Source organism: Cervus elaphus, chromosome 12, assembly GCF_910594005.1.
Source record: "Cervus elaphus chromosome 12, mCerEla1.1, whole genome shotgun sequence".
Classification (NCBI taxonomy): Eukaryota; Metazoa; Chordata; class Mammalia; order Artiodactyla; family Cervidae; genus Cervus; species Cervus elaphus.
In genome coordinates this window covers 43,055,026-43,079,189 of record NC_057826.1, presented here as the reverse complement: position 1 = coordinate 43,079,189, position 24,164 = coordinate 43,055,026, and the positions used below count along the sequence as shown (strand labels likewise).

The window sequence follows — 24,164 nt, the reverse complement described above, 5'->3', positions numbered from 1 at the left end:
TTGATCCCAAAGGCACTCCCTGATAAACATCCTGGACACTAAACTCTGACTCAGTCTTCTTCCTGCAGAGTCTGAACTGTGAAAATGCCCCATCATCACAAATACTTTAGTACATTGTTTTTTACTAGTGAATATTCATCTAGATAACCCCAGTACAATATCAAAATCAGGAACTTAACTTTGATACGTTACTATCTAATCCTCAGACCTCATTCAAATTTTGTCAGTGGTCCCAGTAATGTCCTTGTACAGTAAAAGGATCCTGCCCAGAAACTGTGCATTGTATTTGGTTGCCTCTTCAGTCTTCTTCAATCTTGAATGGTTCCCTAATCTTTGCTTTATTTTCATGACCTTGATACTGTTTAAGATTGGTTGTCATGCATGCTCAGTCATGTCTGACTCCATGGACTCCTATGCCGCCAGGAGTAGCCCACCAGGCTCCTCTGTCCTTGGGATTTCCCAGGCAAGAATACTGGAGTGGGTTGCCATTTCCTTCTCCAGGGGATCTTCCCGACTCAGGGATCAAACCCACCTCTCCATCTCCTGCATTGGCAGGCGGATTCTTTACCACTGAGCCACAGGGGAAGCCCACTCTTCAAGATTATGGACCACTTATTTTTGTAGAATGTCCCTCCATCAGAGTTTGTGAGAGGTTTTGTCATGATTAAATACAGGTTATGCATCTTCGGTGGAATGGTCAGAGAAGTGATGCCATGTTCTCACTGCATCCCACCAGGTGGCAGATGACTTCAACCTGTCATTGGTGATACTAACTTGATTAAGGTGGTATCTGCCTTGTAATAAAGTATTTTGTCAGGAATTAGTTTAAGGCTATGTAGATATCCCATTATTCATCAGATTTCCTATTTATTATTTTTAAAATTTATATCCATATTGGCCAAGGAATTCCTACTTTATTCAAGGGACTATGATCCATTACTGTCATAATTTCAACACCCAGACTGTTCCACATTTGGTGAATGGAAGCCTCTTCAAGTTGGCTTCTTTATCCTGTTAACAAATCTCCATCATTCTTTTGCACTCCCTTGCTTGCTGCACATGATTGTCCAAGCTTATTTTGTACTTTTCCCGCCCCAACTCTGGAATCAGCCATTTCTCCAAGGAGCTCTGGTTCCTTTTGATGGAGAATGGCATTCAGAAACTAAGATCCCAGTGTTAAGCATGCTAATTGCTTTTGAGGTGTCACCATTCTTAAGCCTTTCAGTGGACAGATCTAGGGACTATATGAAATATATATGTGTATATGTGTATATTTACTTTGTATATAAATTTACAATTGTTTACCACATTTTACTTCTATATTTCTATATCTGTATATATTCAAAATCATGAGTTCACACTGATACCTCCAATTTCAATCCAACACCAACTAGTTCATTCTAGTTTTTTCACTATTCATATATATAATTACCATTTCTACCAATGACAAATGTAACTCCCATTATCCTTAGTATGACTATCATATTTCATCAACCTTTCTGTGTGTAAACAATCTCCTATGATTGACCCTCCCCACCACCTCGTGTGGACATCTCCCTATCCTGCACTGGACTGCTGCTCTGCCCATGTACCTTCTGTATCTCCAGTGCTCCAAGATGGACCATGCCCTGCAGTCACCTTCCTTGCCTTGGTCTGACTGACACTCTGTGTCAGCTGGCCTTCCTTCAATGGATGGCCTCCTCACCCAGTTTGATCTCTGCACCCATACTCAGCCTCCTTTCCTCCTCTCCTCCCCTCCCTCATGTGGATAGCGATCTTACCTTCATTGGGTTCCAACATCTGGCAACCACAGGCTGTCCCTCTGCAGGACACCATTCTCACTCTGCTCAGGGTACCACACTAGTATCCCCTCCTTGGGGGAAGGGGAAGAGACACCCTCTTCATCTCAGTCAGGCCACCTTCCACCAGATACTCTTCTCACCGGTCCTGGGCTTTGACATCTGCACCTGCCTGACCTCTTACCCAGATGCCCTCTTCATACATCTCAGCCACCACAGTTCCACACCCTCACCATGGACATCCACCTTGCTTGGGCTCCATGTATTGGCTTTTGGATTGATTTGTGCAGAAAGGCAAAGGAAGAGAATGGAAGATAGAGGAAGAAGTGGCAGACCATTAATTCATTCTTTAAAATTCATTTTTATTTATTTATTTTTTTGGCCACACTGCACAGCTTGTGAGATTTTAATTCCCTGACTGGGGACTGAACCCATGCCCCCCGCAGTGAAACTTCAGAGTCCTAACCATGCCAGGGAATTCCCTAAAGTTCATTTTTAATAGAATCATTTTTCTGAGATTCACTTCTATTTTGCTTTATGGTAGATCTAGTTTTTTGTTTTTTTTGTTTTTTTACTAGATTTGTTTCTGACATCATGTCTGTTAAATTTATTTTTTGCCAAAAAAAGTCCAAGCTGCCTGTCAGCCCATTCCTTATCTGTGATGGCCACCACCTCCTCTATCAGAACCGGATGGCTCACACAGGTCAATAGACAACAGGTTGCTCAACTGAAAAGTTCCCCTGTCACCATTCTTTTCAGTAGGGTTTTTAGGATAATATGGATATGAGTGTGCGTATTGAGAAAAAGCGCATCTTGCTCCAACACTTCCAATTTCTTTTCTCTGTTTCCTTTTCTCTTCCTATCAGAAGTTTGCTAATCTTGCTAGGTTAGTTGAAATAGAATCTCAGTTGCCTCTAACTTTCTGCTAGACATTTTCCCATAGCAAGATACTTCAAAGGTATCCTCAGATCCCAATAAGAATGGATTACTCCCTACTCTTCTCCAAGCTGTTCTGTGTGTCTTTATTCATGCTGGTACCGCTGCCTGGTCTATCCTCTCACTGAGTCTCCAGAGATCAAAGCCTTACATCCTGGTAAGAACACTTTGCATGCTACCTCCCACCAAAGTCTTTACAAATATCCCCAGCTCTGAACCTCAATAGAACTCTGTATGTACTTATGACATAAATCCTGTTCTGACGTTATCATTGCTAGGAGACAGGAAAGTAGTTCCTTGGTTATAGGTACCATTTCTTTTCTCCCTGGAGGCCTTGCACATAGCAGAGACTCTATATATTTGCTGAATTGACACATAATAAAGGTTTCTATCTTTTGTATTAATTTTTCTTTTTGCAAAGTACACTCTTCAAAACAGTTATACTCCCAAGTATTTTTTTTTTTTTTTCTGGCAAGAGAGAGACCTACATTTTCTCCCTCATAGAAGAGAAAGATGTTTATTTGTATCATCTAAAGGACAAGAATGTGAATATATTTATCTTTTTTCAACTTGATGCAATAGGTTGTCTTAGTATACCAAGAGGCAAAATCTAATCTCAAAGTAAATTCATATTTGCCTATGCAAGCCTATATTTTTATCTTGCTCAAATGGCATACCATTTTGACTTTTGAAGTTATTAAATGTTGACATTGTCCTAGAACATATGCATTACTTTGCATAGTGAACAAAATCATATTTTCACCTGCAGAGAGATGGCCCCAATTCCTCACTCCCCATAGGAATTATGTAACTACAGTAGGAGACCGACCTGCTTCTTTTGTGTTGGTCTCAGCCTGGATTCTCATAATCTGTTCCAAAGTAGGGCATTATCAGAAATCTAGGCTGCTTTGCCATGTTTTTTCTCCATTAACTGTTTATTGCAAGGGTGATCATTAGGTTGTAAACTCTGACTCAGAAGTGTCTTCCAAGTCTTTTGTATCCTTCTTTTGTAGGTGATAATACCACACTGTAGATGCACTATGAATAATTTTACCAAATTAGTCTTAGAGCACTTGAGTTCCCTGGGCTCTCACTACTAAACTTGCTGTGTTCAGAAGCCAAAATTAAGGACGTTTAGTGTTCTCCTGCAGGCTTTTACTGCTTTTGGACCTCTATTTATCCCTACTGGCCTGATAGCTATTGCATCAAGTTTTTAGAGTTAGCAGTTTAAAGAATTTTATCTTTTTTGTTTGTTTTGGCTGTGCCTCGAGGCTTGCAGGATCTTGCAGGGATTCAACTTGAGCCCTCACCCTCAGTGGAAGCAGGGAGTCCTGACTGGGGCCCGCCCAGGAATTCCATGAAGCTTCTTTCTATGCCATGCGTTGAAACTGGAAGAACTGGTAGAGAAAGAAAAGTTGGGCACCGTGGAGATTTCCCATTTAGTAACAGAATTCCTTCTGACAGGTATCTGTAGTAGGCTGTTATGGCTCCCCAAAAATGTCTATGTCCTAATCCCTGGACTCTGTGGATATTACTTTGTATGGCAAAAAGGAAAAAAAAGACTTTGCAGGTGTGATTCAGAATTGTAAGATGGGAAGATGATTCTGGATTATCAGTTCAATTCAGTTGCTCAGTCCTGTCCAACTCTTTGCGACCCCATGGACTGCAGCACGCCAGGCCTCCCTGTCCATCACCAACTCCCAGAACTTATTCAATCTCATGTCCATTGAGATGCCATCCAACCATCTCATTCTCTGTCGTCCCCTTCTCCTCCCACCTTCAATCTTTCCCAGCATGAATGTCTTTTCAAATGAGTCAGTTCTTTGCATCAGGTGGCCAAAGTATTGGAGTTTCAGCTTCAGTATCAGTCCTTCCAATGAATATTCAGGACTGATTTCCTTTAGGATGGACTGGTTGGATCTCCTTGCAGTCCAAGGGACTCTTAAGAGTCTTTTCCAACACCACAGTTCAAATGCATCAATTCTTCAGCATTCAGTTTTCTTTACAGTCCAACTCTCACATCCATACATGACTACCGGAAAAACTGTAACTTTGACTAGACAGACCTTTGTTGGCAAAGTAATGTCTTGGCTTTTTATTTATTTTTTTTCTATGTACAGTAGAGAAAAGTTTTATTAGACTGCAGAATGTTGTTTCATGGAAATTAAGAAAAACATGTTTCACACAAGACATTTTGCCATGAAGTGAAGTGAAGTTGCTCAGTCGTGTCCGACTCTTTGCGACCCCATGGACTCTAGCCTACTAGGCTCCTTGGTCCATGGGATTTTCCAGGCAAGAGTACTGGAGTGGGTTGCCATTTCCTTCTCCAATGTCTTGGCTTTTTAATATGCTGTCTAGGTTGGTCATAGCTTTTCTTCCAAGGAGCAAGCGTCTTTTAATTTCATGGCTGCAGTCACCATCTGCAGTGATTTTGGAGCCCCCCAGAATAGTCTGTCACTGTTTCCATTGTTTCACCATCTATTAGCCATGAAGTGATGGGACTGGATGCCATGATCTTAGTTTTCTGAATGTTGAGCTTTAAGCCAACTTTTTCACTCTCCTCTTTCACTTTCATCAAGAGGCTCTTTAGTTCTTCTTCGCATTTGCCATAAGGGTGGTGTCATCTGCATATCTGAGGTTATTGATTTTTCTCCCGGCAATCTTGATTCCAGCTTGTGCTTCATCCAGTCCAGCATTTCTCATGATGTACTCTGCATATAACTTAAATAAGCAGGGTGACAATATACAGCCTTGATGTACTCCTTTCCCAATTTGGAACCAGTCTGTTGTTCCATGTCCAGTTCTAACTGTTGCTTTTTGACCTGCATACAGATTTCTCAGGAGGCAGGTCAGGTGGTCTGGTATTCCCATCTCTTTCAGAATTTTCCACAGTTTGTTGTGATCCACACAGTCAAAGGCTCTGGCATAGTCAATAAAGCAGAAGTAGATGTTTTTCTGGAACTATTTCACTTTTTTGACAATACAACGGATGTTGTCAATTTAATCTCTGGTTCCTCTGCCTTTTCTAAATTCAGCTTGAACATGTGGAAGTTCATGGTTCACATACTGTTGAAGCCTGGCTTGGAGAATTTTGAGTACTACTTTGCTAGCGTGTGAGATGAGTGCAATTGTGCGGTAGTTTGATCATTCTTTGGCATTGCCTTTCTTTGGGATTGGAATGAAAACTGACCTTTTCCAGTCCTGCAGCCACGGCTGAGTATTCCAAATTTGCTGGCATATTGAGTGCAGCACTTTCAAAGCATCATCTTCTAGGATTTGAAATAGCTCAACTGGAATTCTATCACCTCCATAGCTTTATTCATAGTGATACTTCCGAAGGCCCACTTGACTTCACATTCCAAGATGTCTGGCTCTAGATGAGTGATCACACCATCGTGACTATGTGGGTCATGAAGATACTTTTTGTATAGTTCTTCTGTGTATTCTTGCCACCTCTTCTTAATAACTTCTGCTTATATTAGGTCCATAATATTTCTGTCCTTGTGACCTAAATGCAATTCCATGCATCCTTAGAATAGGAAGATAGTGGAGATTTGACACATAGAAGAGAAGGCAACATGACTATAGAGACAGAGATTGGAGTGATGTGGCCACAAGCCGAGTATCAACAGCTACTAGAAGCTAAATAAGGGAAGAAACAGATTATTCTACTATCTCTGGAGGGAGCAGAGCCCTGCTGACATCTTTATTCAACCCGGTGAGGCTGATGAACTTCTGGTCTCCAGGAATGTGAAAGAATACATTTCTGTTGTTTTAAGCCATCAACTGTGTGGTAATATGTTATAGCAGCCAAGGGAAACTAATACAGTATTTTATATTTCAAATGTATCTAGACTTCTCAGGTGGCTCAGATGGTAAGGAATCTGCCTGCAATGCAGAAGACCCACGTTCAGCCTCTGGTGGGGAAGATTCCCTGGAGAAGGGAAGGGCTACCCACTCCAGTAATCTTGCCTGGAGAATCCTATGGATAGAGGAGCCTAGCGGGCTATAATCCATGGGGTTGCAAAGAGTTGGACACGATTGAGTGACTAACACTTCACTTTTTTTTTAGCCTATGTATGTATTTATATACTTTTAACTCCCATTTATTCTTCCTTTTTTTCCTAATAGATTTTTCCTGTGGGTGTCCCTAAGAAAACAACTTTTCATATCTTTTTCAGTACTTAGATGTTGGGTTTCAAAACGGTTTAAGAAACATTTGGAGACCATTCACTGAACCTCTAGCATTGTTTAGAAACTCTGGGGGGACAGAAAGGATAAACATAAATTCCATCCTTAAGTATTTCCAGCCTTAATTAAGAAAGTTTACATAATGTTATGGCCCAACATGTGATAAAGTGCAAAGATAAACACCAAAGACAGGAAGTGCTGTAGAAATTCAGAAAAGTGAGTAGTCTGTGAGAGGTATAGAGTAAATTGGGTGGGTTTTATTGAATAGGTAGATTTTGAAGTCAGGCATTTGGACAAAAGGGGAAGAGTTAAGATTTTATCCTCTGGGCAGTGATTCTTCATCAAGAATTTCATCCTCACTGTTATTTCTTTTTACAGTATGAAAGTAGTCTAGACTTCGCTTAAAATATTTTAGAGATATAAAAACCAGAATGTAAAAATTTCCCTATAATTCCACTATCCTGGAGAAATGCTTTGCTATCAACTTGACATATATTCATCCAGATTTTTTTCTGTACATAATATAAAGTTGCTTATATACTTATTACAGAAATGGATTATGGTGTAAATATCTGTTTGCCACCTGCCATTAAAGACGAGCAAAATGAAAAGGAAAATCATACTGTAGGATGAGTAATCTTTTGGCAACATATATGTAGATCTCTTGCATGTACACTTCCTGCATCTGTTCTAGTCACAGTATAGACTGTACTTAGGGGAGAAATGGAAACAAAGGGGAGAAGCTATGGCTGATAAAACAATCTGGAAAAAAAAATCTGGGCAAAAATATTAGGGTAATGGCTATGGCAGTAACTGACAAAGTAAGAGATTGGGGAATTTTTCTATTAAGAGTTAGGAAATATGTTTATATATTTCTAGATCTAGGGCCACATAAATAAAAACTAACTTCTCCTTTTAGCTTTGAGAGAGAAAAAAAAGATGAAAGATTCCATTTATCCACATTTTAAGTCAGTCATATGCTCTGATTGTAGTAGTAGCAGTCCCATAGGGAAGAAATTGCTTTATAAGCAGTGACAGCAGGGTTAAGTATTTTATGTACAATAATGTCTTTTCTGATTATGAAAGCATTACATAATTATAAAAGCATTTGTAGAAAACTCAGAAAATACTGAAAGGTAAAACAAAAATTAAAATCATCCAGAATCCCATCACTCGGCAATAACCACCATGTATATTTTGTCCTATTTCCTCTCAGACATTTTCCCGTGCAAAGGAATGCACATAAATGAAACTGAGATAATACAAGATACTTCAAGACATACAATTTTTACTTGGCAATGTGTCATAAGCATCCTCCCAAGTATTTAAATATTCTTTTAAAAATCTTTGTTTTGTTCAATTGGCATTTTTATTCTTTTGGTGGATTACAACAGTGGTGAAATTTAGTTGTAAAAAAATGGAAACAAACACAGAAGTATGTAGGTAGGACATGAAAGTCTTCTCATAATCTCACCTCCAAGAGGTATAGAGACTTCTGTACAGTGTACTGGAGTCTGCTCACACTGGCTCTTTGAGCTAATTGTGTGCATCTTTCTCTGACTGATTTCACTTGCATAATGCCCTCAAGTTTCATCCATGTTGTCTGTAGCAGGATTCCCTTGTTTTCATGGCTAGATAATATCCCACTGTGTATTTTTACCATATTTTCTTTATCCATTCATCCACTGATGAACACTTAGGCTGTTTCCATGCCTTGACTATTGTAAATAATGTTCCAATGAATATGGGGGTCCAGATATCTCTTTGAAATGGTGATTTCACTTCCTTCCCCAGAAGTGGAATTGCTGGATCATATAGTAGTCTAATTTTAAATTTTTTGAGGCACCTCCACACTGTATAAAATATCCACTTTTTGTAGTTGGCTTTGGCAATCCAACAATATATTATGCCCCTGTACTTCAATATACATTCATCAACCTAATCCTTGCTTCTTAGCATTTTACTCTGTGCCTGCATTATTCAAACAAGTCTACACTGATGGGTGCTTTCATTGGTTCCAGTTTCTGGACATCATGTACAAAGTTTCAGAGAATATTTTGTCCGTATATATCTGCATGTGTTCTTCCCAGGTGGCTCACTGGTAAGGAATATGCAGGAGTCGCAGGTTCGAACTCTGGGTGGGGAAGATCCGTGGAGGAGGAAATGGCAACCCACTCCAGTATTCTTGCCTGGGAAATCCCATGGACAGAGGAGCCTGGTGGGCTACAGTCCATTGGGTCACAAAGAGTCAGACATGACTGAACACAATCTGCATATCTGTTCAATCATTTTCTGGGGATAAATTTCTATACAGGAAAGGTTGAATCAAAGAATATTACCCCCCCCCCAAAAAAAATATTCCCAGTTACAATTTAGACAGATGATAACAAACTGCCCTTTAAACAGTTTCTTATACTCACATCATTGGTATATGTTAATATCCTGAAGAATATACTTTAAATGCTTGCATAGTATTTCAGTTTATAAGTGTCTGATCATTTACTTGATCAATTTCTTACTATGGTGTTTATAGCATTTCTCATTTCTTTAAACAATCTTATAATCAGCACCCTTGTACTCATTTGACTCTCTTGTTTTCCTAAGAAAAATTCTTTGATAATGGAACTAGAGAGTCAAAGGTAAGAACATTTTTATGACATTTTAATACATATTATTAGCCTCAGGTCAATCTTTAGAACTTAATATTCTTTTAAAGAATTTACTTGATGTTAAGTAGAAAGAATTTTTTTCTAATGACTAATATTGTTTTTGCAAATAAAGTCTTCTGGCTCTCAAATAAGCTTTAGGCTATTTTCCATTTAGTTATTTCTTTGGGATTTTAGCCCCAGGATTCTACCCTGTTCCCCCACCCAAATTTTGTTTCTGTGTTAAGTAGCAGATAAGATATAAATGTGTTTGCATGTTGGAAAATTAAATATATCCACATATCATATGAATCATTATTAACCTACAGTCACACCAATTAAGGCATAGGATTAACCCTACCTGTCATTTCCTTAAAGATTAAGGAAATAAATTGCAGTCAATGAAATGAAATCTTCAGTGGACTCTTTAGGGAAATTTCATTTTATGAAGCATATGGGAAAAAATTTAAATTTTCCCAAAAGGTAACACTTTATTTAAATTGATCACTTTTCAATAGATACATAAAAATCAGAATGCCTACAGCTGAAAAATATTTCCTTAATGTTTGCTAGTCTTAAAAAGTACTGCTTTTTTAAATTTGGGATAAAGAAAACAAGTAGAAAAATATTTCTAAAATTTTTAATGTGTTTTGATTACTATGTAAAGTTAGTTTTTCAAATCTCTCCTTCACACCCCCCTGCCCATTTCCTCAAGTCAATTTTTTGCTAAACGAAACACTGATGAGGGGGGTGGGTGTGGGTGGTGTGTGTGTGCATGTCATTCTGCAGAAGACGGAGGTGTGCGTGTCTCATTTTGCAGAAAATGGAGGTGTGTGTGTGTCATTTTGCAGAAGACCCGGGGTTTCTTCAGGGTATACCATCACCATCTTGTGGCCTTTTGCCATATTGCTGCTAAATGTTTTAACACCGCAATGTTTTTCTTTTTTTTTTTTTGCAATTGCAAGCATGAAATACAGTGTATCTTCTGGTAATCCTTCTCTGGATTAGATGAAATAAACTGAGGGCCAGAAACTGCCTGCATGCAGAGTTCCCACCCTATGGTGAAATGATATCTCTGCATTTACGTTGTATTCTCACATGATGCTGAAACAACCAGCTGAATAAGGAAATCCAGTGAAGAGATGTAGTTTTACTGTAAACTGAAATGTTCAGTTATCTTTTGTATCTTGTGTGTGCCAAATTTGTTTTAGTGATTCCTTCTGACCTGTAAAAATATTGGTTGTCATGGGAGCCTGTAAATCTTTCCCCTCTCTTTGGTTATACTGCCAGAGTATTTTCTCATTTTTGTTTCAATATTCCCCCACTTTAGTACTATTTTATTATTATTTAAAAATCTTTTTTCATCCTTTTCTCTTGTAGATGCTTCTTCTACTCTGTTTCATTAATATATTTTTCCTTCTTTTCTCTCCTTTCTCACCCTCACTTTCAGTTTCTTTGGTATCCCTGTAGCAGATCATTTGACTTATTCTGTGGCTTGTACTAACATCTGCACCCATGGTGCCCCCACCCTCTGTTCTGTATCCTCCTTTCTTTGTTCCTTCTAACTCCTTCCCCCAGTAGCTGATGTTCCAGCTTTTCTAGTGTGGAGAGCACTGACCTCATCTGATCTGTGGCTTAGGTCTTTTAAGGACACAGCTTCCTGGTAACCCTTAAGCTCCCAGGAAGAATCTAAATCCTACCTCTTCAAGGAAGCTACTCCCTAAATTTAACCCCAGATTCAAGAGAAAAGGTTTCAAAACAACAATCTTAGCTCAGTCTGAAGAAATAACTGACTCATTATCTTACTTCTGTCTTTTTTTTCTCAACACAAGTGCAAGTTTTCATAGGAAGTGTGCCAGGATGTTTTCCAAACTTATGTTTGCATGTCCAAACTCGTTTGCATAGGGAACAATTATTTACTAGTGCTTTGGAGTTGACATTTGTCTTATATAAGTGAGTTAGATTAATGATAATGAGAAGAAAGATTTGGCCAAAGGACTTGCTGTCATTTTGGAAAACAGCTGAAACTGTATTGTGAGATGTATATTTCTGTCTTCTCTTGTCTCATCTTCCACCAAAATGCTAGCTTCTAAGAACAGACAGTTGTTCTATTTTGTTCCCTGTTGTATCTCCAGTGTCTAGAATAGTTTCTGGCACAGAGAATGCACTTAAATCCTTACTGGATGAATGCATCAGGTATTCTATTAGTTTTGTTTCCTTCACAGTCTGTTCATCCTGTCCTATCACAGAGCCTTCTGTCCTCTTGTTCCAGTCTGGACCAGCATCCCTCTAGGCCTGCAGACCTATCTTTAATCTCTGCCTCTGTGCAGTCTTAAGTTTCCAGCTTCTCAAGCTTTTCTCTTCCTTGGTTTAGTCCATCTTTTTTAGTGGGCCACATTCATCAACTGTACAGTTTTTGAGTAACTCTTGCGATTGCTATTATTGTGTGACAGACCACTTCAATATTTTGTGGCCCCATGCCACAACATTCACTTATTATCTCCTGGTTTCTGTGAGACAGATATGCAGGAAAGGCTCAACTACACACTGGTGGCCTACAGACTGGAGCTGGAACTGCAGGGGGTGCACGGAAGCTGAGGGTGGCCATACATTTCTATGTATTTCCCCTTCATGGGCTAGTTGGGTTTCTTCACAGCATGGCAGTCTCAGGACTGCTGATATATAGGCTGGTTTCCACTGAATCTTACTGTTCTTCCCATGTACCAAACGATAGTTTCTCGAGTATAAAATTCTAGAATGGATTATTTTCCTTCAGGACTTTAGAAGCAATTCTCCATTGTTTCATAACTTTCAGAATTGTTGAACAGTTTAATGTTATTTTAATTCCAAGATCCTTTGAAGGTCAGCTGATTTTTCTCTCTAGAAGTTTTTAGAATAATCTCTTTATCCTCAGTGTGCTGGAACTTCATGAAAATCAAGGAATAGATTTGATAAACTAATTGAAGTTTTGTTTGATTGAATTTTAAGTTCCATTCAATTTTATATCCTGATAACTGGGTTTCCTCCCATTACTCCTTTATTCTAGCTTGAATCATCCTGTCTGTCTTAAATCTGTTCTCATTATTATAACAAGATACCACAGACTGGGTAGCTTATAAACAACAGAAATTTATTTCTCACAGCTTTAGAGGTTTTGAGGTCCAAGGTTAAATTGCCAACATGGTTGCATTCTGGTGAGAGCTGTCTTCATTGTTCATAGCAAAAGACTTCACACTGTGTTCTCACATGGTAGAAAGGGCTAACGAATTCCATTCCATGGGGCCTTTTTAAAATAAGAGTAGTAATCCTTTAAAAATGACCTAATCACCTCCTGAAGGCCCTACCTTCTAATATCATTACTTAAACACTATGATTTCAACATGAACTTTGTGGGGACACAAACATCCAGACCACTGTACTAAGAAACCTTTTTCAACAAACTCCCAGGGATATTAATCATTTTCTGGCTCCCCATTCTTCAGCACTTGAAAATAATGTCAACTACACTGACTACATTAAAGCCTTTGACTGTGTGGATCATAATGAACTGTGGAAAATTCTTAGAGAGATGGGAATACCAGACCACCTTCCCTGCCTCCTGAGAAACATATGTGTGGGTCAAGCAGCAACAGTTAGAATCAGGCACGGAACAATGGACTGGCTCAAAATTGGGAAAGGAGTAACACAAGGCTGTATATTTAACTTATTTAACTTCTATGCAGAGTACATCATACAAAATGGTGGGCTGGAATCAAGATTCAGTTCAGTTCAGCTCAGTCGCTCAGTCGTGTCCGGCTCTTTGCGACCCCATGAACCGCAGCACGCCAGGCCTCCCTGTCCATCACCAACTCCTGGAGTCCACCCAAACCCATGTCCATCTAGTCAGTGATGACATCCAACCATCTCATCCTCTGTCATCCCCTTCTCCTCCTGCCCTCAATCTTTCCCAGCATCAGGGTCTTTTCCAATGAGTCAGCTCTTCACATCAGGTGGCCAAAGTATTGGAGTTTCAGCTTCAGCATCAGTTCTTCCAATGAACACCCAGGACTGATCTCCTTTAGGATGGACTGGTTGGATCTCCTTGCAGTCCAAGGGACTCTCAAGAGTCTTCTCCAACACCACAGTTCAGAAGCATCAATTCTTAGGTGCTCAGCTTTCTTTATAGTCCAACTCTCACATCCATACATGACCACTGGAAAAACCATAGCCTTGACTAGACAGACCTTTGTTGGCAAAGTAATGTCTCTGCTTTTTAATATGCTGTCTAGGTTGGTCATAACTTTCCTTCCAAGGAGTAAGTGTCTTTTAATTTCATTGCTGCAATCATCATCTGCAGTGATTCTGGAGCCCAGAAAAATAAAGTCAGCCACTGTTTCCACTGTTTCCCCATGCTGGGAGAAATATCAACAACTTCAGATATGCAGATGATACCACTCTAATGGCAGAAGTGAAGAGGAACTAAAGAGCCTCTTGATAAGGGTGAAAGAAGAGAGTGAAAAAGCTGGTTTAAAACTCAACATTCAAAAAACTAAGATCCTGGCATTCAGTCCCATCACGGCATGGCAAATAGAAGAGGTAAAAGTGGAAACAGTGACAGATTTTATTTTCTTGGGATCCAAAATCACTGCAAAGCTTCCCTGGAGGCTCAGCAGTACATAATCAGCCTGCTATGCAGGAGATGCAGGAGACACCCATCTGATCCCTGGGTCAGCAAGATCCCCTGGAGGATGGCATGGCAACCAACTTAAGTATTCCTGCCAGGAAAATCCTGGGGACAGATGAGCCTGACAGGCTATGGCCCATGGGGTCACAGAGTCAGACATGACTGAACAACTGAGCACATAAAATCACCACAGATGGTAACTGCAGCCATGAATTTAAAAGACACTCCTTGGAAGGAAAGCTTTGACAAACCTAGACAAGATATTAAAAAGCAGAGGCATCACTTTGCCTACAAAAGTTCATATAGTCAAAGCTATGGTTTTTCCACTAGTCATGTATGAATGTCACAGTTGGACCATAAATAAGACTGAGTGCTGAAGAACTGATGCTTTCAAATTGGGGTGTTGGAGAAGACTCCTGAGAGTCCCTTGGACTGCAAGGAGAACAAATCAGTCAATCATAAAGGAAATCAATATTGGTTTCCTTTAAAAAATCAATTCAAAGTTGAATTGGAATAGTCATTGGAAGAACTGATGCTAAAGCTGAAGCTCCAATATTTTGGCCATCTGATGGGAAGAGCCGACTCATTGGAAAAGACCCTAATGCTGGAAAGATCGAAGGCTAAAGGAGAAGGGGGTGCCAGAGGATGACATAGTTAGACAGCATTACTGACTGAATGGACAAGTATTTGTGCACCCTCCAGGATATGGATGTGGAAGACAGAGGAGCCTGGCGTGCTACAGTCCGTGGGGTCACAAAGAATCAGACATGACTCAGCAACTGAACAACAAGCTGGCACTTGCCAGTTACTTCTACAAAAATTAAATTATGTGCTGCTGCAACTGCTGATTTTCAACACTCCCTGAAAGGAGCTCAGGATGGAGAGCAGAAACGAGGCACTCTGTGCTGGGGGTGGGGAAACTGGCAAAACATATCTTCAGATAGCAAGATATTTTCAGGAGTCAATTTATGAGTGCAATTCTTGTATCACTTCATACCTAGAAAAGCACCAAAATCCTTCATGATGGTGATTCTCTTTCATGCATAGCAGAAGCTTCTGGAAAAATATGTGCTTGACTGACTGCATGTACTCTCCCTTCACCAAAATCACATATATACTGTTCTTCCCCCTCTACCTCTTCAGAGCAGTTTCTCAGAGCTATCTGAGGCTCTGTCTCCTGGGCTGCAGTCTTCATTTTGCCCCAAATAAAGCTTAACTTGCAACTCTCATGTTGTGCATTTTTTAAAAGTTGACAGTAGTTCAAAGAGCTTCTATATTTATGAAAAAATCATCTTCGCTCTTATTTTTACATCTGCACAGCACCCACTGTAGGGACTCAATTCAGTAAGAAATCTAATAAAGACAGATGATGTGAGTGCTCTGTATTTTCCAAGAAATGAGCTGCCCCATTGTTCATTCGGGGCTTCCCAGGTGGCACAGTGGTATAGAATCCATCTGCCAATGCAGGAGAAGTGGGTGTGGTTCCTGGGTCGGGAAGATTTCCTGGAGTAGGAAATGGCAATTCACTCCAGTATTTTGCCTGGAAAATTCCACGGACAGAGGAGGCTGGCGGGCTACAGTCCATGGGGTCGTATGACTGAGCACAAGCACAAGCACACACGGTTCATTTACTGCTGGAGAGGCTTTGGGAATTCTCCTCTTTAGTTCAGATCAATCTGTGCCTTCTAAAGGCTAACTCCATCCACAAAGTACTCAGAAATGAGCCGCATGATCCTCCCATGGGGTGGCAGTTTACCATAAATGGAGTGAATTCGCAGTTAATGTATTGTTTAATCCAACTGTCGTTTTTCCTCTAAGTCTTTCAAATGTTATACAAACTTTATAACACATATTTCTGCTTTGCAACTTGATGCAAGCATAGGTTTTCATCAATTTTAAAGATAGATACCTTATAGAAGTGTTTGTAATGAATTGTGTCATGTTGTTTGTGTTGTGTTAGCCAACCTAGTTTAATCTTTGTTCTTTGACTAAGGGGTGTTGGTTACTATTTTGAGGATCTTATGAAGGCAGAACATGGGAAAAAGACAAACTCTCAAAAACTGGAAAAAAATGATAAAGCTATCCTGGAGATGTTTTATCCAGTTACTCACCTAACATAAAATTCTCCATCCCTAGAGCAAAAGAAGAGACTATCTTAATACCCAAAGTTAAATTAGTAAAACACAAACCCAATAGGATAAACCTGTCCAGCTCTGCTAGTAAATGAAAAGGTTATTTGAACACTGTAAACATCAATGATAGTGATCTGGGTGTAACCTCAGGCAAGCACTATCTGTGACTGATTAAGCTGAAATCTAATTAAATGTATTAGATCCTGTCTGAAGAAAGACAACTTGAATAGAAGAGCAATGATCAGCACAAAGTATAGCAAAAACAAACAAGCGAACAACAAATCAAGGAACGAGAAGTTATTTGTTTTGCACTATTCATATGAGATAAACACATTAATTCTGCTAGTCAAGGTGGGTAGGTTGATTCACTAGGCCTTGCTGTAATTCAACTTGTTGAGATTTAATCAATACTCTTTTCAAGGATAGTATTCCAAATGAAAATGAAAATGAATCACAATCACATGGAATACTTGTTTTTCCAGCATTCCAGAAAGTTTTAAAGTGATCCCATCTACTTACTCTTATATCATCCATTTTATAACAATAGCTCTAGGATAACACACTCAGTTCTACTTCTTGTCCATTTAAACCCTGTCAGGCACTCCTATTTACTTCAAAAATATACCTCATAATCTCCAAACTAAAAAATCTACTGTTGCCTGTCCAAGATCAAAGCCCCCATATTGGGGTAATCAGATACTACCTTAACACTGGATGTACATTTCTGAAAATTCAAAATTCCTAGAAAGGGCCTAGTTGTTTAACATATCCAAGTCACTTCATTTCTTTGAGCTTCTGTAAAGCAAAAGGGTTTATCTAGCACTGACCTATTAACAAATTCTATTACTGCTTGATTTTGTAATATGCAATTGTTTAGCCACATTCCCCAGCTTAAGCTTTTTCCTGAAAAAATAAGTCAATGGAATCGGAATAGTGTTTTTCTAGCTGCAGGCTGCAAGCCATTAAATAAATCACGAAATCAGTTTAGTAGATGCACTGCCTGTCAGCATAAAACAAAACAAGCTTAAACAGAATAAAAGAGAATAGGAAATCTCAGGTTGCATCTTAGCAGTCAGTACTGTTTTGTGATTATTTGTTTCAATTTTATACAAAAGTGTGTAGCGGGTTAGGATGGCACATTTTTGATGTCTGACATACACTACTCTAAAGTTGGGTTAGACTGGTCCGAAGATGACCCTTTTAGGGGTATGAGAGGTCCTTCCTCTTCCAATCACACACGTATGTGTGTATGAGGACAGATTTTCTTCACAAGCTTCAACCAAAACCTTTCTCAAGATTGAATGCAGAAGCAAGTATGAGAATTCAACTGTTTTCATTTGAGGCAGATACCAAAGACGCTTTCAAAACTGTAAATAATTCCACTCTTCAATTTTCAGAAAACAAGTCACTTAAAATCTTAAAATGCTATTTTATGTTAACTCGTTTATTATTGTAGAACGAATTTTTAAAATTTCTGCCTTAATTACTATTACAGTAAATATAATCCACATAACAAAAGCATTTTTGAGTCCGCAACAATTTGAGAACAGCTGATCGGCATAAAACAAAGGGCTGCAGGCCTGACTCCAGGCAGGTTTAACAGGGTCACAGGCCCTTCCTGGGAGCCCCCAAATACCACCCGCTCCACTGACACTCAGACCTGATGTACCCAGCCGGGAATCCTCGCGAATAAGAACAGATATTGACGAAGGGCGGGGTTGCTGGACGTAAGAGCGTGGGCAAGTGCGGGTTCAAAGTGCAAGCGAAAACAAGCTTCCAGTAGAAAAGGAGACTTTTTAAGCAAATCTTTGCGACACTGTCGCGTTTCGTTGGTTCCGTGCCGTAAACGCAGTCGGGGAGCCGCTCCCGGTCAAGATTGCGGCGGACGCGCGCTACCATGGCGGATATGGAAGACCTATTCGGGAGCGACGCCGACAGCGATCCTGAGCGTAAAGGTGGGGTCCGCAGGGCTTCGGTGGAGACGGGCGTGGCGGGCCTTCTCCGGCGGGAGCCCGACAGCGACCCGATTCCGGGTCTGCGAACGCTCTGGCGCCGCTGGCGGATGGCGCTTCCTCTCCGCCTGCCTCAGCGCCCCCTGCCCTCCCGGCGGTGCCAGCCTTTTCCCGAGGGAGGGGACGGAGGGACAGATGCAGAGTGGGTGCCTCGAGGTTCCTGGTGTCCATCTAGCAAGCCGAGCCTAGGAGCACGGGGAGCGAAGGGGGCGCGGGGCAGGAATGGAGGCCGGTGAGCCGGCGCAGCGAGAGGAGGAACCTTAGAGTCCTGCTCTGTCCTGCCTTGCACATGGACTATTGTGAATGAATGGAAATGACGTGTTCAGGAACATGGGTATGGGCTGGACGAATTTGCAGAGGGGCTCTGATTGTCCTTTTGAATGAAACCAGAACGTGGCGTGATGGAAAGTTTAAAATGTCTGGGTGAGAAGACTGGGAGGGTTACTGGGGTAGGGCTGCATACAGGTGTTACGCACTGGAGATAATGTGTCTTCCGAGAACCTGTGCAAAAACCCTAGAATTTCTTGAGTCGGTGGTATTAGATTGGGGAGCATATGAAGTCTGTGTTTGGAGAGAAGGGATGAAGGATTTGGTGATGAAATGGATTAGTAAATGTATGTTCATGGTGCAGGGGAGCACCATATGGATTCTACTGTGAGGGCTGTACCAGGATGGATGTCCTGAAGGTTCTGGTCAGGATAGGTCTGGAAGTATAGAGCCCTTATACTAACTCTTGTTCCACTTTCTTTGCTAATGTTTTCATTACCCTGTCGTCTGTATGTGTCCTTATCCCATTCACCCTTCAAGGCATCGGAGCCATGTGAACCCTCGCATCACTCACTCCCGTGAAGTTCATTCATTCATCATTTATAGATCCCCTATCATGTTATAGCTACTTTGCTAAGTGTAGGGGTTACAATGATGCAAAGATATCACCCTCCCTCAGTTAACTTCATTGCTTAATACATAAATAATTGAATAGGTAGAAGCAATTGCGAGTGTTTGAAGGTCACCTGCAGAGGTGAGGGTCGGAAATGGCCGGCCGCGGGGACAGGGGCACTGGCAGCTGCAGCCCTGGGAGGCGTTGACCCAAATCCTATTGGGAGGTCTCCAGTAGCCCTAACATAGAACCTGTAGACTCCAAGACTGAGTTGCCTCTGTTGTTAGTGTTAGTCGCTCAGTCGTATCCAGCTGTTTGTGGCTCCATGAACTGTAGCCTGCCAGGCTCCTCTGTCCATGGAATTCTCCAGGCAAGAATACTGGAGTGGGTTGCCATTCCCTTCTCCAGGGGATCCCTCCTGACCCAGGGATTGAACCCACATCACTTGCATTGCTACATTCTTAACCATCTGAGAGATGTTAGGCCAAACAACTAACAGGGAGGGAGCACAGCCCAACCCATCAGCAGACAATTGGATTAAAGATTTTCTGAGCAAAGCCCTGCACCAGAGAGCAAGACCCTATTTTCCCCATAGCTAGTCCCTCCCATCAGGAAATTTACACAGTCCTCTTATCCTCATCCATCAGAGGGCAGACAGAAGCAAGAATTTAATAATCCCACAGCTTGCAGAAAGAAAACCAGGATCACAGAAATCTAACCAAAATGATCACATATGAAGCTATGAGCCATGCTATGCATGGCCACTTAGGATGGTCAGGTCATGATGGAGAGATCTGACAAAACGTGTGTGGCCTGTGGGATCTTAGTTCCCCAACCAGGGATTGAACCTGGGCCATGGCGGTGAAAGCTCTGAGCCCTAACTACTAGACCGCCAAGGAATTCCCAAGATTGCCTTCTTTTTTTATGGTTGAATAATATTCCATTGTATATATGCCATATTTTTAGTGGCATGGATAATATTGTTTATATGCACCACATTTAGATTGTTTCTATATCTTGATAATGCTGCAGTGAACATAGGTGGGCATATATTTTTTCAAATTAATGTTTTTGTGTCCTTTGGATAAATACCCAGAATTGGTCTAGCTGGATCATATAGTAGTTCTGTTTCTGAAACATTTCCATACTGTTTTCCATAGTGACTGCACCTGTTTACAATCGACCATTAGTGTACAAATGTTTCCTTTTCTCCACGTTCTCTCCAACACTTGTTATTTTTTATCTTTTTGATAATAGTCATTCCGACTGTGGTTTTGATTTTCATTTCTCTTTCGATTAGTGATGTTGAGCATCTTATCATGTACCTATTGGTATGTCTTTTTTGGAAAAATGTCTATTCAGGCCTTCTGTCCATTTATATATATATATATAATATGAGCTCTTTTATTTTTTAATATGAGCTCTTTATATGTTTTTGGTATTAATCCTTTTTCAGATATATGATTTGTGAATATTTTATCCTATTCAATAGATTACCTTTTCATTTTGTTGATGGTCTCCTTTGCTGTGTAGAAGTGTTTTAGCTTGATATGTCACACTTGTTTATTTTTGCTTTAGTTGTCATTGCTTTTGGTGTCAAATCCAAAAAATGATAACCAAGGCCAATGTCAAGTAGCTTACTGCCTATGTTTTCTTCTAGGAGTTTTATGGTTTCAGGTCTGAAATTTAAGTCTAATCCATTTAGAGTTAAATTTTGTGTATGGTGTAATAAGATAGTGGCCCAGTTTCATTCTTTTACGTATTGCTATCCAGCTTTCTCAACACCATTTATTGTTCTTTCCTCATTGTGTATTCTTGGCATGCTCCTTTGTTGTAAACTAATTGACCATATATGTGTGGCTTTATTTCTGAGTTTTTTATTCTGTTGCATTGATTTATGTGCCTGTAATACAGTTTGAAATCAAGGGCATGATGCCTCCAGCTTTATTCTTTTTTTTCTCAAGATTGCTTTGGCTGTATGGGTTTGTGTGTATGTGTGGTTTCACACACATTTTAGAGTTCTTTGTTCTATTTCTATAAAAAATGCCACTAGAATTTTGATAGGGATTGTGTTCAAAATGTAGATTACTTTGGTTAGTGTGGATATTTTAACAATATTGATTCTTCCAATCCATGAGCGATCTTTCCATTTATTTGTGTCTTTAGTTTCTTTCATCAGTGTATTACAGTTTTCACTGTACAGGTCTTTCACCTTTTTTGGTTAAATTTATTCCTAAGTATTTTATTCTTTTTGTTGCAGTTATAAGTGGGATTATTTTCTTAATTTCTTTGTTAGCTTATTATTTATGTATAGAAACACAACTGTATATTGATTTTGTATTCTGCAACTTTAATAAATTTATTTATTAGTCCTAACAGTTTTCTGGTGGAGTCTGTAGGATTTTCTATATATAATATGTCATCTGCAAATAGTGACAGTTTTAGTTCTTTTCAGTTTGGTTGCTGAATATGCCATTTTTATGTGAACAATTCAGTGGTACTCAGTACATTTAAAATATCCTGCAGCCACCACCTCTGTCTAGTTCTAAAACATTTTCATCACCTCAAAATAAAACACCACACCCATTGAGCAGTTACTTACCATTTGCTCCTTTCACTAGCCCCCACCAACCACCAATCTGCTTTTTACATCTATGGATTTTCTATGTTCTGGACATTTCATATAAATGGAATCATATAACATGTGGCTTTTTGTGTCCGATTTCTATCTCTTACCATTATGTTTTTGAAATTTATCCATATTGTATGTATCAATACTTCATTTCTTTTTAATGATTGAATAGTATTCACTCTATGTATATATCCCAGTTTGTTTATCTATTTAGCCACTGGTGAACATTGGGTTGTTTCCATCTTTGGCTATTTAAATAGTGATGCTGTGAACATTTGTTTACAAGTATTTGTGTAAGTGCCTGTTTTCAGTTCTCTTGGGGTGGAATTGTATATATATGTGTAATATATATGTATAGGGGTGGAACTGCTGAGTCATATGATTCTTTGTTTTACTTTTTGACGAGCAACCAAACCATTTTTGGACCAGCAAACCATTTTTGTAACCATTTTACATTAGCACCAGCAATGTTTGAGGGTTCTATTTCTTCACATCTTTGCCAATACCTATTTTACCTTTTTTTTACCCCTTTTTAAAATATAGCCATCACTGTTGGTGTCAAGTGATGTTTCATTGTGGTTTTGATTTGCATTTCCTAATGGCCCGTGATGTTGAGCATCTTTTCATGTGCTTGTTTCATGTTTGTGTAACTGTGGAGAAATGTATATTCAAGTCCAGTGTCCATTTTTAAAATGGGTTGTTTGTTTGTTTGTTGTTGTTGTTGTAAACATTCTTTATATATTCCAGATTGTTGTTGTTCAGTCATTCAGTCATGTCTCACTCTTTGCGATCCCATGGACTGCAGCACGCCAGGTTTCCCTGTCCTTCACCATCTCCCGGAGCTTGCTCAAACTCATGTCCATCGAGTCAGTGATGCCATCCAACCATTTCATCCTCTGTCGTCCCCTTCTTCTGTCTTCTGTCTTTTCCAGCCTTAGGGTCTTTTCTAATGATTCAGCTCTGCTTATCAGGTGGCCAAAGTATTGGAGCTTCAGCTTCAGCATCAGTCCTTCCAATGAAGATTCAGGATTGATTTCCTTTAGGATGGACTGGTTTGATCTTGCAGTCCAAGGGACTCTCGAGGCTTTTCCAACACCACAGTTCAAAAGCATCAGTTCTTCAGTGCTCAGCTTTCTTATGGTTCAGTTTTCACATCCGTACATGACTACTGGAAAAATCATAGCTTTGACTAGATGGACCTTTGTCAGCAAAGTATTGTCTCTGCTTTTTAATAAGCTGTCTAGATTTGTCATAGCTTTTCTTCCAAGGAACAAGTGTCTTTTCAGTCCATGGCTGCAGTCACCATCTGTAGTGATTTTGGAGCCTAAGAAAATAAAGTCTGTCACTTTTTCCATTACATATGTGTCAGATATATGGTTTGCAGATATTTTCTCCCATTTGCTAGGTTGTTTTTTTACTTCCTTGATAATATTCTTTCTTGCACAAAAGTTTTTCATTTTGAGGAAGTCCACTTTATCTTTTGTTGTTTATAATTCCTTCATTTTTGAAGAATAGTTTGGCTGAATATAGAGTTCTTGATTGACTGTTTCACCACTTTGAATATTTCATCCCATTGTCTCCTGGTTTTTATGGTTTCTGATGAGAAATCAGCTGTTATCCTTATCAATGATCTCTTTGTATGGGATGAGTTGTTTCTTTTTTGCTGCTTTTAGGATTTTTCTTTGTCTTAAGCAGTTTGATAACGATGCTCTTGGGTGCTGTCTCTTTAACTTTATCCTTCTTGGTATTTGTTAAACAGCTTCGATGTGTATGCTCATGTCTTTCATCAGATTTGGGAAGTTTTTGGCTGTTAGGTCTTCAAATGTATTTTCTGTCCCTTTTTCTTTTTCCTCTTCTTCTGGAACCCACATTATGCATAGACTGGTATACTTGCTGTTTTCTTACAAGTATTTTAGACTCTTCATTTTCTGCATTCTTTTCTTGTTTTGTTCACCAGACTGGATAATCTCAATTATGTATCTTAAAAGTTTCTTGATTCTTTCTTCTTCTCACTCATATCTGCTGTTTATCTCTTTAATGAATTTTTCATTTCAGTTATTATACTTTTCAACTCCAGATTTTCTGTTCAGTTTCTTGAAAAATAATATCTGTCTTTTTATTGATATTCTGTATTTGATAAGATATCATTTTCATTGTCTGGGCTTCTTTAGGGACAGATTATAACCTTTCTTTCACATGTATGGGCCATACTTCATTGTTTCTATTGTTTCTTTGCAGGCATTATGAGTTTTTGTTGATAATTGGACATTTTGA

The 24,164-nt window shown here is 39.6% G+C and overlaps 1 protein-coding gene across 1 annotated transcript in view; it reads left to right on the top strand.

The window, feature by feature from the left end:
- The first annotated feature begins 18,178 nt into the window (after positions 1-18,178).
- Positions 18,179-24,164, top strand: part of LOC122705225 (RNA polymerase-associated protein LEO1) — a 32,506-nt gene continuing 26,520 nt past the window's right edge. Inside the window, exon 1 of the mRNA XM_043920463.1 lies at positions 18,179-18,321. Within this exon, the coding sequence (XP_043776398.1) occupies positions 18,264-18,321 (58 nt within the window). The 5' untranslated portion in view covers positions 18,179-18,263. The remainder of the gene's footprint in view (positions 18,322-24,164) is intronic.